We start from the raw sequence: 16,477 nt of genomic DNA, 5'->3' as shown, positions 1-16,477 counted from the left end.
ACTTTATTTGTACCCAGCTACCATCTCCCCAAGGGACTCGGTGTGGCTTACATGAGGCCAAGCCCACAATACATCAATAAACAAAAGCAATAACAATAATCAATACAAAGCAGTTAAAATAACTCAAAAACAGAAGAATACACAATAAACAATAGACCAGTGGTTCTCAACCTTCCTAATGCCGCGACCCCATAATACAGTTCCTCATGTTGTGATGACCCCCAACCATAACATTGTTTTCGTTGCTACGTCATAACAGTAATTTTGCTATTGTTATGAATCGTAATATGAATATCCTATATGCAGAATGTATTTTCATTCCCAGGACCAAATTTGACACAAATACCGATATGTTTTGTCATTTGGGAGTTGTAGTTGCTGGGATTTATAGTTCACCTAAAATCAAAGAGCATTCTAAACTCCGCAAACGATAGAGTTGAACCAAACTTGGCACACAGAGCTCCCATGACCAAGAGAAAATACTGGAAGGGTTTGATGGACATTGACCTTGAGTTTTGGAGTTGTAGTTCACCTACATCCAAAGAACACTGCGGACTCAAACAATATGGATCTGGATCAAAATTGGCATGAATGCTCAATAATGTGAACACTAGTGGAGTTTGGGGAAAAGGGATTTGACATTTGGGAATTGTAGTTCCTGTGATTTATAGTTCACCTCCAATCAAAGAGCATTCTGAATCCCACCAATGATAAAATTGGTCCAAACTTCCCACACAGAACCTCCACGACCAACAAAAAATACTGTGTTTTCTGATAGTCTTTGGTGACCCCTCTGACATCCCCTCACGACCCCCCCAGGGGTCCCGACCTCCAGGTTGAGAAACACTGCAATAGACAATAACAATATCAAACATACAGCATTTAAAATCTCATTTGAACTGGATTATATGTGTTTATGCTGCCAGATAATCTGGGATCAGATCCTGGGATAAAGGGAAGTATGGATCCAGCCTTAGTTCAACACTCAAACCACTACACTTTGCTGGCTCTCAAATCCTGAGTTTTAAATTTCAAAGCTTAAAAGTCAACATGTACTCATTGGTGTTTGGAGAGATCCGGAAATTAAGAAACTCAAAGTTATGGGAAAATATTGCTAACAAATTTATCATCCTTATGGAGTGAATTTTTAAAGAGCTTTGTAAATTGTATTGTCGAAGGCTTTCATGGCTGGAATCACTGGGTTGTTGTACGTTTTTCGGGCTATATGGCCATGTTCTAGAGGCATTTTCTCCTGACGTTTCGCCTGCATCTATGGCAAGCATCCTCAGAGGTAGTGAGGTCTGTTGGAACTAGGAAAATGGGTTTATATAACCGTGGAGGCCGTGACAGACTTTGTATTTCTAGGTGCAAAGATTACTGCAGATGCAGACTGTAGCCAGGAAATCAGAAGACGCTTACTTCTTGGGAGGAGAGCAATGTCCAGTCTCGATAAAATAGTGAAGAGTAGAGACATCAGACTGGCAACAAAGATCCGCCTAGTCAAAGCCATGGTATTCCCTGTGGTAACCTACGGATGTGAGAGCTGGACCTTAGGGAAGGCTGAGCGAAGGAAGATCGATGCTTTTGAGCTGTGGTGTTGGAGGAAAGTGCCAGAGTGCCTTGGACTGCGAGAAGATCCAACCAGTCCATCCTCCAGGAAATAAAGCCCGACTGCTCACTGGAGGGAAAGATACTAGAGACAAAGCTGAAGTACTTTGGCCACATCATGAGGAGACAGGAAAGCCTAGAGAAGACAATTATGCTGGGGAAAGTGGAAGGCAAAAGGAAGAGGGGCCGACCAAGGGCAAGATGGATGGATGGCATCCTTGAAGTGACTGGACTGACCTTGAGGGAGCTGGGGGTGGCTGGTCCATGAGGTCACGAAGAGTCGGAGACGACTGAACGAATGAACAACAACAACAATCTGTGGAAAGACCAGGGTGGGACAAAGGACTGTTGTCTGCTGGAGCTAGGTGTGAATGTTTCAACTGACCACCTTGATTAGCATTTAATGGCTTGGAAATGCCTGGGGGAATCTTTCTTTGAGAGGTGATTTGATGTGCCTGATTGCTTACTCTCTGTTGTTTACTTCCAACAGACCTCACTACCTCTGGGGATGCTTGCCATAGATGCAGGCGAAATGTCAGGAGAAAATGCCTCTAGAACATGGCCATATAGCCCGAAAAACCTACAACAACCCAGCTTTGTAAATTATTACTAAAAAAAAAAAAAGAGGAGCCTCAGATTTCTCCCCCCACCCACCAATGTTTGTTAACCCTCCTTTTCCTTGAGTCCAAGGCTGCTGTCAAAGCCTGAATAATGACGAAAGTTCAGTTAGTTCTTGTGCTTTGTTTCCTTTCAGAGAAGATGTTTAGAAACTTCCGAGGCGTATCAAGTGTATAAAATCAGCTTAGGACCTGACAGGATTTCCACAAACATTTGAACAGTTGTTTTTGTCCAAAACTTGTTACTGCACAGTTGAATTGGTTCAGCTAAGGCATCTGATATTTCTTCATAGGTTGAGGTGGCAGCTGTTCCAAAACAACATGTTCTAGAAGACCGGATGATTCAAGACTATATTTTGTAAGTAATATATATGTATTTGCCTTACTCAGTATGGTGCACTTATACTTGTTATATGAGTTGTCATGTGTCCTTTCAGATGTTGTTGAGCTGCAACTTACTTTATTCCCCACCATAGGTTATGCTTGCTAGGGCTGCCGAGACTTACAGTCCAGTGACATCTGGAGGAGTTGTCTGGTTTCAACCCCTCTCCTCCATATAAATGAGGGGTTGAAACCAGACAACGCCTCCAGATTTATTCTGAACTAGCTGTACCCGCCACGCGTTGCTGTGGCCAACCTTCCCTCCCTCTTTCTCTCCTTCCTTTCCTCTTTTTCTTTCCCTTCCTATTTATCTTCTTTCTTCCATCTCTACCTGTTTCTTTCCTCCCTTTCTTTGCTCTTTGGTTACATCCTCCCTTCCCTGTATTTTTCCTTTCACTTTTTTATTTCCTTCTCTCCTTTCTTGCTTCTCTACCTTCCTTTCTTTCCTTCCTTCTTTTCCTCCCTCCTTCTCTCTTTCCCCCTTTCCCGCCTTCATTCCTTCCCTCTTTCTCTCCTCTCGTTACTTCTTGACTGTCCCTTCCAACTCTATTCTGTAAGTCTATTTAATTTGTATTATGTAGTAATATATAATAGTAACATATTATATAGTAATCTATATAACAATATATAAAATATTGTATTTATATCTTACATAGAAAGAAGGAAAGGAATAAGGAAGGAAAAAGGAGGGGAAGAGGGAAAGAAGGGAAGGAAGGAAAGGAAAGAAGGAGGGATAGGAAGGAAGGATAAATGAAGGAAGGAGAAGGAAGGAGGAGGGAAAGGAAGGAGGGGGGTGAAGAAAGGAGGGAGGGAAATTAAGGGGAAGGAAATGGAGAAAGGGAAAGAAGGAGGAAAGGAAGGGAGGAAGGAAAGGAAGAAGGGATAGGAAAGAAGGGAAGGAGGGAAAGAAGGAAATGAAGGAGAAGGAAAGGAAGGAAGGGCGGAAGGACAGGAAGGAAGGAGGGAGGGACAGGAAGGAAGGAGGGAGGGACAGGAAGGAAGAAGGGGGGAAGGAAAGGAAGGGGGAGGAAGGAAGAAAGGGAGGGAGGAAAGAAGGGAAGGGAGTGAGGTAGAGAAGGAGTGGCGTGTGGCAGAGGCAGCTACTTCCCGGTCTGGATGTTAATAGGGGGGAGGGAGAGAGAGCGAGAGAGAGTGTGTTAAATGTGTGCTCGTGTTGCCGGAGACAGCCGAGCAGATAAGGGAGGGAAGAAAAAGTTGGCGAAGAAGGGAACAGTCTCTCTCCCCTCCTCCCTCCCTCCTACCGGGGCATCTTGAAGGAAGAGGAGGTGACGAAAGGGAGGGGGGGCAGCCAAAAGGCTGCTGCTTCTGCTGGCGAGGGAGGGACTTTAGGAGCCCATCCACCGTCCTCCTCCTCCTTTTCCTCACTCCCATGGTGCCCACTCTCACTTGTGTGTGTGTGTGTGGGCCGTGCACGTGCGCCTGGCTTCTAAGGCTTTAGCCGTTTCCCCACGAGGAGGAGGAGGGGGCGTGGCCATGGGTCTCTTTGTAGACATGCAGTTCCTCCTTTGTGGACATGCAGTTCAGAAGTGCTTTCTGCTTTTTGTTTTCGTGGATTTTTTTTAGTGGAGAACATACATTGGGTTGTTAGGTGTATCGTGTCCAAATTTGGTGCCAATAGCCCCAGTGGTTTGTGAGTTCTGTGAATACCACAAACGAACATTACATTTTTATTTATATAGATTTAGAATCATAGAATCAAAGAATCAAAGAGTTGGAAGAGACCTCATGGGCCATCCAGTCCAAACCCCTGCCAAGAAGCAGGAATATTGCATTCGAATCACCCCTGACAGATGGCCATTCATCCTCTGTTTAAAAGCTTCCAAAGAAGGAGCCTCCACCACACTCCGGGGCAGAGAGTTCCACTGCTGAACAGCTTTCACAGTCAGGAAGTTCTTCCTCGTGTTCAGATGGAATCTCCTTTCTTGTAGTTTGAAACCATTGTTTCGCGTCCTAGTCTCCAAGGAAGCAGAAAACAAGCTTGCTCCCTCCTCCCTGTGGCTTCCTCTCACATATTTATACATGGCTATCATATCTCCTCTCAGCCTTCTCTTCTTCAGGCTAAACATGCCCAGTTCCTTAAGCCGCTCCTCATAGGGCTTGTTCTCCAGACCCTTGATCATTTTAGTCGCCCTCCTCTGGACACATTCCAACTTGTCAATATCTCTCTTGAATTGTGGTGCCCAGAATTGGACACAATATTCCAGATGTGGTCTAACCAAAGCGGAAGAGAGGGGTAGCATTACTTCCCTAGATCTAGATACTATGTTCCTATTGATGCAGGCCAAAATCCCATTGGCCTTTTTTGCCGCCACATCATATTGTTGGCTCATGTTTAACTTGTTGTCCACGAGGACTCCAAGATCTTTTTCACACGTACTGCTTTTGAGCCAGGCATTGTCCCCCATTTACTGGAATTTCATTTAGTACAAGATGTATGGTGTATTCAGAGAGCTGCATCTGTTGCTGTTTGTCTACCAGTGGAGTGTACATTGCAGACAGAGTGGATTTTCTCTTCCTCTGCAACCCAACTCATTGCATTCTCATGTTGTTCAGTTGTGTATTAATTTTTTACCCAGTTTCCTATCAACAAATGTCATTAAACGAACCCTTGGTATGAGGTCAGATCCCTTGAAAGCAGTTTTGGAGTGGGGACAAGGAAAGAGGCACAAGGAGAAGTTTTGTTTCACAAATAGCCATTCCCTCCATATTTGCAATAGATGTAGCATTAACCAGATAAACATTCCAACCTGGTAGCGATATGACACTGAGGACTGAAAAAATAGTGGATCATGTGTGAAAAGACATAACCTGATCAGTCACTGCACCCTTAATATTTGACACTCAATCTTTTTATGATGTATGAGGGATGAATGAAAAGTAATGCCTCCACCTTCGTTACTTGGGTTTGGATGGGAATATTTTAATAAATCAAACGCAGAAATAATCCTTAGCATGTGCTCTTTAACTCCACTATTCAGTTTTCCACATAATCACCAGACAATTGCATACATTTCTGCCAACAATGAACAAGTTTTCTGAAGCTGTCACGGAGGAAGTTGACACTTTGTTTCCGTAACCAGTGTCTCACAGTTCTCTCAACGTCTTCATCAGAAGCCTAATGATGTCCCCACAGATCTTCTTTCATTATCGGTAACAGATAGAAGTCAGATGGTGCTAAATCTGGACTGTATGGAGGATGTCGTACGGTGGTGAGATCCAGTCTCTGAAGTTTCAAGTCTGTGGCTTCCATTTCAGGCATCAACATCCTGTTTTTGTAAAATGCCTCACATCAGTACTCATATTAACACAATCACCATAAACAGCTTGCATTCTCTGATGAATCTCCTTTGGGGTGATATCCTTCTGTCAATAATTCAATGACGAGAGAACAATGACTGGAGAACAAGCCCTATGAGGAGCGGCTTAAGGAGCTGGGCATGTTTAGCCTGAAGAAGAGAAGGCTGAGAGGGGATATGATAGCCATGTATAAATATGTGAGAGGAAGCCACAGGGAGGAGGGAGCAAGCTTGTTTTCTGCTTCCCTGGAGACTAGGACGCGGAACAATGGCTTCAAACTACAAGAGAGGAGATTCCATCTGAACATGAGGAAAAACTTCCTGACTGTGAGAGCCATTCAGCAGTGGAACTCTCTGCCCCGGAGTGTGGTGGAGGCTCCTTCTTTGAAAGCTTTTAAACAGAGGCTGGATGGCCATCTGTCAGGGGTGATTTGAATGCAATATTCCTGCTTCTTGGCAGGGGGTTGGACTGGATGGCCCATGAGGTCTCTTTCAACTCTTTGATTCTATGATTCTATGATTCTATGACTGCACGTTGCTTAAGTTGCATTGACCGACCGTCTGCGCAGGATTCCATACTTCACAGTTTAACAACACAACTGTTCAATGCTAAGGCTTCCTGCCAAAAGGGAACTGTAGAAGAGAGTCTACTGAACATGCCAGTACCTGCCGCATACCAGTACTGCCATCTGTTGAGGAGTTACGAAGGTGGAGGCATTACTTTTCATTCAACCCTTGTATTATATGTGTGTTATGGCAACAATTTTTATGTTTAGATTTTGTTTGTTAATCTTATGGTTATGTTGTTTTTACTCTGTATGTTTTGTGATATTACTTGGGAACCGCTCTGAGTCCCCTCGGGGAGATGGAGCGGTATATAAATAAAGTTTGAGTATTATTTATTATTATTGTAATGGTTGTCTTTCTATACTGTAGCATTTAAAAGACCTATATCTGGGATCTGTATTGATAAAACAGGCAAAAACAATTGGGTAACTGTTAAGTACAGGACTTGGTCAATATATTATCAGGCATTTACTGAATTTGCATATTTTGAATCTCCAATTCTTTTACTGTGCAACAAACACCTATGTAATCTGTGTAATCAGCGTCACACCTTGAGATAAGGCACGTACACCTAGTGTAAACCAATCCATTCATTCAAATGTAAAAACCAAAGATGCCTGCATGAGAAAGTATTCTCAGAACATGGAAGTAATATCTTTCAAATTTGGATTTGGGTTTATAGAACTAGATCCAGGGAAGTCATGCTACCCCTCTATTCTGCCTTGGTTGGAGCACACCTGGAATATTGTGTCCAATTCTGGGCACCACAATTGAAGAGAGATATTGACAAGCTGGAATGTGTCCAGAGGAGGGTGACTAAAATGATCAAGGGTCTGGAGAACAAGCCCTATGAGGAGCGGCTTAAAGAGCTGGGCATGTTTAGCCTGAAGAAGAGAAGGCTGAGAGGAGACATAATAGTCATATATAAATATGTGAGAAAGAAGTCCTAGAGAGGAGGGAGCAAGCTTGTTTTCTGCTTCCTTGGAGACTAGAATGCGGAACAATGGCTTCAAACTGTAAGAAAAGAGATTCCATCTGAACATTAGGAAGAACTTCCTGGCTGTGAGAGCCGTTCAGCAGTGGAACTTTCCTCGCCGGAGTGTGGTGGAGGCTCCTTCTTTGGAGGCTTTTAAACAGAAGCTGGATGGCCATCTGCCAGGGGTGCTTTGAATGCAATTTTCCTGCTTCTTGGCAGGGGGTTGGACTGGATGGCCCATGAGGTCTCTTCCAACTCTATGATTCTATGAACTGAGTGAGGGTATGAAGAATGTATAAGATGTAACTGACGGCAAACAGAGAGAATATGGCACAATGGAGGGAGAAGTTTATTTATTTATTTATTTCGGTTTTTTCTACCCCGCCCTTCTCACCACGAAGGGGACTCAGGGCGGCTTACAAAGGCACAATTCGATGCCAACATCACATAACAGTAGTAAAAACAAAATAACATCAATTAAACAGTTGAAACAGTTAAACAACAATTCCTGCATTACAGCCCTAAAACCAATAAAACGATACAAACCTAATTACTCCTCATAGACGGTCTCATAGTCCAAATTCCAATTCCACATTGTCAGTCCTGTCAGTCCTAGTCGTTTGATTGTCCTTATGTAGTTGTCAGATTGCCTAAAGGCCTGGTCCCACAACCACGTCTTTACTTTCTTCCTGAAGGAGAGGAGGAATGTTGATGCCCTAATTTCTCCCGGGAGTGAGTGCCACAGGTGAGGGGCCACCACCGAGAAGGCCCTGCTCCTCGTTCCCACCAACCTCACTTGTGATAGCGGTGGGGTCGAGAGCAGGGCCTCCCCAGATGATCTCAGACTCCGGGGTGGGACGTAGAGGGAGATACGTTCGGACAGATACACTGGACCGGAACCGTACAGGGTTTTGTAGGTCAAAACCAGCACCTTGAATTGTGCTCGGAACTGAACCTGCAGCCAGTGGAGCTGACACAGCAGGGGGGTGGTGTGCCCCCTGTATGACACTCCGGAGAGTAATCTGGCTGCCTCTCGCTGGACCAGTTGAAGTTTCCGAACAGTCTTCAAGGGCAATCCCACGTAGAGTGTGTTGCAGTAGTCTATTCGGGATGTAACAAGAGCGTGGACCACTGTAGCCAGATCTGACTTCCCAAGGTACGGGCGCAACTGGTGCACAAGTTTTAATTGTGCATAAGCTCTCCTGGCCACCGCCGAGACCTGGGGTTCCAGGCTCAGCGATGAGTCCAGGATCACTCCCAAGCTGCGAACCTGCGTCTTCAGGGGGAGTGTAACCCCGTCCAGCACAGGCTGTAACCCTATGCCCTGTTCGGCCTTACGACTACACTTTAGAATACATCTACACTTTAGAATTAATGCAGTTAGACACCGTTTTATCTGCTGTGGCTCATTGCTACTGAATTGTGGGAGTTGCAGTTTTACAATTGTCAAAGAGCCCTAGTGCTTCACCAAACTACAAACTCCAGGTGTCCATTGCATTGAACCATGGGAGGTAACAGACTAAGGCTGAGGATGACGAACAAAACTCTTGATACAGAAGCAAACCTCCAAGAAACTCAGCTCCAAAATAAGTGTCTCGGGCAATACTAGCAACTCATACAAGCTGAACACCTGGTTACGACTCATAAAAACACCAAGAACATCCTGACCCAAACTGACATGATACTAAAATACCAGCATCAACATCATAGGGGAGGGATTAAAGGAGTTCCCGAGAGAGGCTGGGACTTCAAGTAACCTGCTTCATTGGAAGCAACCTTACAGGACACTACACTCATCTTGTTCTTGTAGCTGTACCCATTTTCTTTTTGGGTGGACATCCAAGGCTGGGCAAGGTAAGTGTGCTTTTTGTATAAATATGTCTTTTTGTGACTAAACACTTGCTTTGCTTTCCTATCAACCTGAGACAATGCAAATCCTTGATGATTGTAACTATACTCAAAGCTTTTGCTCCCTTTCTTCAAGTTCTCTCAATTTCCTTGTTACAATCTTAAATCTCTCGCGCTTCAGTAGTCCTCTCTCTCTTTACTGGTCTATCATTCCATTCCCATAATTTCCAAAAATAATGTTTTTAATTCTTAGCCTTCTGGCTCCCTGTGAGACAGGTTGAAAATATTTTAATCCCTCACAATAGTGTTAGCTTTGGTAGAGATCCTGAATGCTTCACTCCCCAATCTAGAAGCCTAATGTACTTTTTTTTTTATTCAGTACAGTCCTGTGCACCACATTTGTCTCACATTTTGGAATGATGTGGTGTATTGTTATGACTCACAGATAGTTAAATGTTAATAAACAGGCAGACTATAATTTCAAACTGAAGTTACTTTATTGATCCAGTGACGTTATTCTGTGGATTTATTGCATACCCATTTATACTGTACTAGCCATCCCCTGCCACACGTTGCTGTGGCTCAGTCTGATGATCTGGAAAATAAAGTAATGAGAAAGTGTTGATTTCTAATATATGCAATTTCTTGATGCTTGTGGGTAAACTGCACTTTTTGCTGTTTCTTTGTCAGTGTTGATGTGGAGAGTGTCTGGTTTGCCTACTCTGGAACATTCAACATATCATTGTCCTTCTTTAGGGGCCCTTTTCAAATCTATGATACTATATCTCTGTGTGCGTGAATCATATCAATCTATCAATATCTATGGCTGGATGGCTCTTTGTCAGGAGGGCTTTGATTACGTTTTCTTGTCCTGGTGAAGGGAGTTGGATTGGATGGCCTTAAGTATTTTCTGTTGGTCATAGGGGTTCTGTGTGGGAAGTTTGGCCCAATTCTGTCATTAGTGGGGTTCGGAATGCTCTTTGATTGTATATAGGTGAACTATACATCCCAGTAACTACAACTCCCAAATGTCAGGGTCTATTTTCCCCAAAGTCCATCTGAGTTCACATTTGGACATATGGAGTATTTGTGGCAAGTTTGGTCCAGACCCATCCTTGTTTGAGTCCACAGTGCTCTCTGGATGTAGGTGAACTACAACTCCCAAACTCAAGGTCAATGCCCACCAAACCCTTCTAGTGTTTTCTGTTGGACATGGAGTCCTGTGTGCCACGTTTGGTTCAATTCCATCATTGGTGGAGTTCAGAATGCTCTTTGATTGTAGGTGAACTATAAATCCCAGCAACTACAACTCCCAAATGACAATATCAATTTTTTTTTAGTTGAGGCCATACATTGGGTTGTTAGGTATATGCTGTCCAAATTTGGTGTCAATTCATCCAGTGTTTTTAGAGTTATGTTAATCCAACAAACGGACATTACATTTTTATTTATATAGATTTCATTATCATTAAAATACATGGTTATTTTGTTTTAATGTACTTTAATTAGTGTGTTGTGTTCTTTGATTCAATCTCACTATTTTACAAACCAGATTTGGAATGTGGTATTCTGGGTCCCGAACGTTTTGTCTCAAATATTTCTCTAGTGACAGTAACTCTTACTACCCTTTCTTTTAATCTTATTAAGTATTTCTTGTGATGTTTGTTTTGTTTTGGATCCTTTTTCTTTTTGAATTTCGGTATACTGATTTTTTTTTCTAATTCAGACTTGAAAAGATTTATCTTTTTATGAATTAGTACATGAATTATTATATGAACACATGCACTTGTATGAGAATTTCAGTGAGGCCCTTGTGTGTGCATTGCCCTAAAACTGTGTTATTCTTGAAACACATATTCAATTCTCATTACTGTGGTATTGTTGTCCCTCCAAAAGAGGCAAAACTGTGCATTATCTGTGCATAAAGCAAGCAAAAAAAAAAATCTGGTGTGAGGTCAGTAGCATATTGGAAGCTTTTTTGACGTGACTTCTGAACTTTGCTGATGTCATGGGACAGTTATCAGAGTGCTATTGAGATGTGTTGTTTTCCAAAAACTAGTTCCTGGAGTGCTTTTGCATCCAGATCTCAGCACCAGGCTTATGTAGTACAGTGATACATTTACTTACGAGTTAAATTTTTTCCATGACTGAGCTCTTAACTTAAAATGCTCTTATCTCAAAGCAAAATTTTCCATTGAAATGCTGTTAATCTGTTCTAGTTCCCCGAATGTATGAATGCATATTGACATGGAACAATAAAAAAGAAAGATCAACTTTTATATGGTAGAAGCACAAGTTGTGGCAAGGAAGCACAAAGTGAAGAGGCAGACGCATTATTTTCTTCTTAATCATGTACTCATTCCAGCCTCCCTCCCTCTCCTCTCCTCTTCCTCCCTCCCTCTCTTCACGAAGCCAAACAGATGAGAAATAAAAACCACACAAATCAACTAACCCAAAGGTCCTCAAAGCAGACGAGAGCACGAGGCACAGAGGCTGCCCCCTTGAAGCCCTAAAGCCCTTGTGCCGTTACACCCAGACGCTTTTAAAAACAAAACTATGATGTGCTGTTCCCTATGTCTGGGCGAACTGCCGGTGCTTTTCTTGAGAAGATTCTTAGCAACTGAGTCTTTTACAAGTTCTGAACATTTTATTTATTTACTTTACTTGTATACCGCAGTTTCTCAGCCCAACAGGCGACTCAACACGGTTTACAACAAGGATAAGAATCAATCAACGATATACAATTTAAAACCATAAAAGCATCATATACAATATTGACACAACAATAGACAACACAATGCATCTCATAACTAGAGTCATGATCCAATCCGTCGTCCAAATTTCCATTCCTGTAATCATCACATTCATTGCACTGTTTAACCGAATGCCCGTTCAAACGTCCAAGTTTTTAATCTTCGGAACACCATTAGCGAGGGGGCTGATCTTACCTCCATAGGAAGGGCGTTCCACAGCCGGGGGGCCACCACAGAAAAGGCCCTGTCTCTCGTCCCCGCCAGCCGCACCTGTGAAGCAGGTGGGATAGAGAGCAGGGCCTCCCTAGAAGATCTTAGGGTCCTGGCAGGCTGATAGGCAGAGATACGTTCGGATAGGTAACCTGGGCCAGAACCGTTTAGGATAGGTAACTTGGGCCAGAACATCAAAAAAGGATATTTATTTCTCAAGGTTGCAAACAGAACAGTCAATTGATACACCAAATAGATATTTCTTCTTTCTCTTCACCAGTTATTGAGTCAGCATTTCCTCAAGTGGCAAAGCGATCCAGGGATCCTTCACCCTAATCCAGAGCTGTTGTCTTTTAGAAAGAACGAATCTTTCCCTATCTATCTAAGCTCCAGATTAGCCTTGGAGATAAGGCAATGCAGTCTCTCTCTCTATAAGACTCTATAAAACTCAATTCTCAAAGCTCAATATCTATTTTTCTTTATACTCTATAACTCTCTTACAATCTATCTATAGTTAAATTCTTCTCAATAAACTTCTCTGTCTATCTTAATTTCTCAATTGTTCTCAATGCTCTATTCTCAATTCCTATCTATAACTCAACTAAGCTTATCTAACTATAATATCTCAATTGTTTTTACAGTGGTTTGTCGGAGCTACCTTTCTGGCCACCAGCACATCAGATTCCTTCTTCAGAACTGAACTGGCAGGGAGGACTCCAAAATGGAAGTCTTTCCCCGGGAGCAGGGGCGGGCTCAAAGAGTTGCTCCCAAGGCCAATCATTGCAAAGAGTTTGCAGGCTGGCTTTTCCCGCCTTTGGCTGTTAAACTCCAGGCTTTGCAAGGCTGCAGCAGCTCCTGAGAGAAAGGCAAGGGGCAGCCACTCCAAGCAATTAAAAAAAGCAATGCAAACCAGTCTTCTGGGAGATGGAACAGCCCTGTACTCTTGCACTAATGGTCCTTTTGGTACTAGCTCCTAACTCAAAATGTTGCTTTTATGTCAAAACAAAACTTGAGCTCTTAACACAAGAACGGCAATGCACTTCTTCTGTTTTACCCAATTTTCCATTTGTATGTGTTCTTTTGTGTAGAGCTCTCCCCTGACTCGTTCCCGGAAGATGGTGTTTCAGAAGCCACCAGATGGAGGATGGGGCTGGGTGATCGTCCTCATATCCTTCTTCACCCAGTTCTTGTGCTATGGATCTCCTTTAGCTGTTGGAGTTCTGTATCTTGAGTGGTTGGATAAGTTTGGAGAAGGAAAAGGAAAGACTGCATGGGTGGGATCTCTTGCCGGTGGAGTTGGACTACTTGCAAGTAAGTCGTTAAGTCGTTAACTGCCTTTATTAACTTTTAATGTTTTTTAAAATGCCAATGTCATCTACATTTCTTGCCTATAGTAGTTAAAAAGATGTAATGGCAGTGAGAGCCGTTCCGTAGTGGAACTCTCTGCCCCGGAGTGTGCTGGAGGCTCCTTCTTTGGAAGCTTTGAAACAGAGGCTGGATGGCCATCTGTCAGAGGTGATTTGAATGCAATATTCCTGCTTCTTGGCAGGGGGTTGGACTGGATGGCCCATGAGGTCTCTTCCAACTCTTCGATTCTATGATTCTAATGTCAGAAATGGAAAAGTTGAATTTCTTATTTTGCCACTTTGAAAATTCAGAATACGTCATTTGTGTGGTCTGTGGAGAAGCGTTAGTGGGAACTGAAGTTGAAAGAACACGTGCATAAAGCTATTGGGTTCAGATAATTGAGACCACAGCTTTATTTTGGTACAGCTGGATAGTGTTGGCCTGGCGTAATCTAAGAGCATTGCACAATCCACCTGTTATCAAATGAGCACCCAGCCTCTTCATCCTGTTTCTCAGAAAGCGATGGGGGAAGAGATACTGCTGCAGGATGATACAGCTAGATTGTTGTCTGAGGCAAGTTACAGGAACATGTAACTCCCCTATTACAATGGCTCTCCTGGCTATTCATCTGTTTCTAGACAGAATTCAAACAGCTGGTTATGACTGATAAATAACCTCTCAAACAGGGTATTTTTCACCAGCATATGCCAGTTCCTCTTTCCATTTGCAATGGAGCCTGCCAACTCCCATCCTACAATGTACAGATAATAATAATACTTACTTATTAATGGTGAACGAGTAAGATGGTCTTCCTTGATGACTATTTTTGTGGGTTTGTAGGTGGCTGTGGAGCCCTATTCTTGACCCGCATCTTCTCCCACAGTGAAGGCATTGGTTTCCAGGTGGAAGGCGGTCCTGGTCGGGGTTGGCTTGACGTGCCTTCCTCCTGGCACATTTCTCTCTTTCACCCTCCACTCGTGCCTCCTTGAATTCTGCAGCACTCCTGGTCACAGCTGACCTCCAGCTGGAGCGCTCAAGGGCCAGGGCTTTCCAGTTCTCAGTGTCTATTCAAGAGTTTTTAAGGTTGGCTTTGAGCCCATCTTTAAATCTCTTTTCCTGTCCACCAACATTCCATTTTCCATTCTTGAGTTCAGAGTAGAGCGACTGCTTTGGGAGACGGTGGTCAGGCATCTGGACAACGTGGCCAGTCCAGCGGAGTTGATGGCAGAGGACCATCGCTTCAGTGCTGGTGGTCTTTGCTTCTTAAAGCACGCTGACGTTTGTCCGCTTGTCTTCCCAGGAGATTTGCAGGATTTTCCGGAGGCAGCGCTGATGGAATCGTTCCAGGAGTTGCATGTGACGTCTGTAGACAGTCCACGTTTCGCAGGCATAGAGCAGGGTTGGGAGGACAATAGCTCTATAGACAAGCACCTTGGTATCCCTACGGATGTCCCGGTCTTCAAACACTCTCTGCTTCATTCGGGAAAATGCTGCACTTGCAGAGCTCAGGTGGTGTTGTATTTCGGTGTCGATGTTGACTTTGGTGGAGAGGTGGCTGCCAAGGTAGCGGAAATGTTACACCATTAAGTTGTATCTCTGGCATTGGGGAGGGGATGGCTGGTGAGTGCTGGAACAGCACTTTGGTTTTCTCAATGTTCAGTGACAGGCCAAGCTTCGTGTATGCTTCTGTGAAGGTGTTTAGAGTGGCTTCTTCTGAATGCGCACAGACGACATTGTCATCAGCATACTGGAATTCTATAACAGATGTTGTTGTAACCTTGGTTTTGGCTTTCAGTCTTCTGAGGTTAAACAGCTTGCCATCTGTCCATTAGATGATTTCCACTCCGGTGGGAAGCTTCCCGTCAACAAGGTGAAGTATCATAGCGATGAAGATGGAGAATAAAGTTGGGGCAATAACACATCCCTGTTTGACACCGGATTCCACCTTAAATGGGTCACTTTGGGAGCCATTGCTGTCCAAGACTGTTGCCATCATGTCATCATGGAGGAGCCGCGGGATGTTCACAAATTTGCTTTTGCAGAAGCATACGAGAAGATCGGCCTGTCACTGAACATTGAAAAAACCAAGGTGCTGTTCTAGCAGACACCAGCCAACACCTCTCCAATGCCAGTGATACAGCTTAATGGTGTAACATAAGAAAATGTTGATCATTTCCGCTACCTTGGCAGCCACCTCACCACCAAAGTCAACATCGACAGGCGGTGTTGTAAGTACAACACCGCCTGAGCTCTGCGAGCGCAGCATTTTTCTGAATGAAGCAGAGAGTGTTTGAGGCCCGGGACATCCGTAGAGATACCAAGTTGCTTGTTTATAGAGCTATTGTCCTCCCAACCCTGCTATGTGCCTGTGAGACGTGGACTGTCTACAGACGTCACATGCAACTCCTGGAATGATTCCATCAGCGCTGCCTCCGGAAAATCCTGCAAATCTCTTGGGAAGACAGGAGGACAAATGTCAGTATGCTTGAAGAAGCAAAGATCACCAGCATTGAAGTGATGGTCCTCCGCCATCAACTCCGCTGGACCGGCCACGTTGTCCAGATCCCCGACCACTGTCTCCCAAAGCAGTTGCTCTACTCCGAACTCAGGAATAGAAAATGGAATGTTGGTGGACAGGAAAAGAGATTTAAAGATGGCCTCAAAGCCAACCAGTGGCATAGACACTGAGAACTGGGAAGCCCTGGCCTTTGACCGCTCCAGCTGGAGGTCAGCTGTGACCAGCAGTGCTGCAGAATTTGAAGAGGCACGAATGGAGGGCGAAAGGGAGAAGCGTGCCAAGAGGAAGGTGCGTCAAGCCAACCCCGACCGAGACCGCCTTCCACCTGGAAAACA

The 16,477-nt window shown here is 43.9% G+C and overlaps 1 protein-coding gene across 1 annotated transcript in view; it reads left to right on the top strand.

Annotated features, from left to right (window-relative positions):
- Nucleotides 1-16,477, top strand: part of SLC16A9 (solute carrier family 16 member 9) — a 46,507-nt gene that overhangs the window by 13,952 nt on the left and 16,078 nt on the right. The window contains exons 2-3 of the mRNA XM_060768953.2: nucleotides 2,519-2,583; nucleotides 13,366-13,588. Of these exons, the coding sequence (XP_060624936.2) occupies nucleotides 13,393-13,588 (196 nt within the window). The 5' untranslated portion in view covers nucleotides 2,519-2,583; nucleotides 13,366-13,392. The remainder of the gene's footprint in view (nucleotides 1-2,518; nucleotides 2,584-13,365; nucleotides 13,589-16,477) is intronic.

This window comes from Anolis sagrei, chromosome 3 (genome assembly GCF_037176765.1).
Source record: "Anolis sagrei isolate rAnoSag1 chromosome 3, rAnoSag1.mat, whole genome shotgun sequence".
Lineage (NCBI taxonomy): Eukaryota > Metazoa > Chordata > Lepidosauria > Squamata > Dactyloidae > Anolis > Anolis sagrei.
The sequence above is the reverse complement of the archived record's forward strand: the minus strand, read 5'-3'. Positions and strand labels throughout refer to the sequence as shown.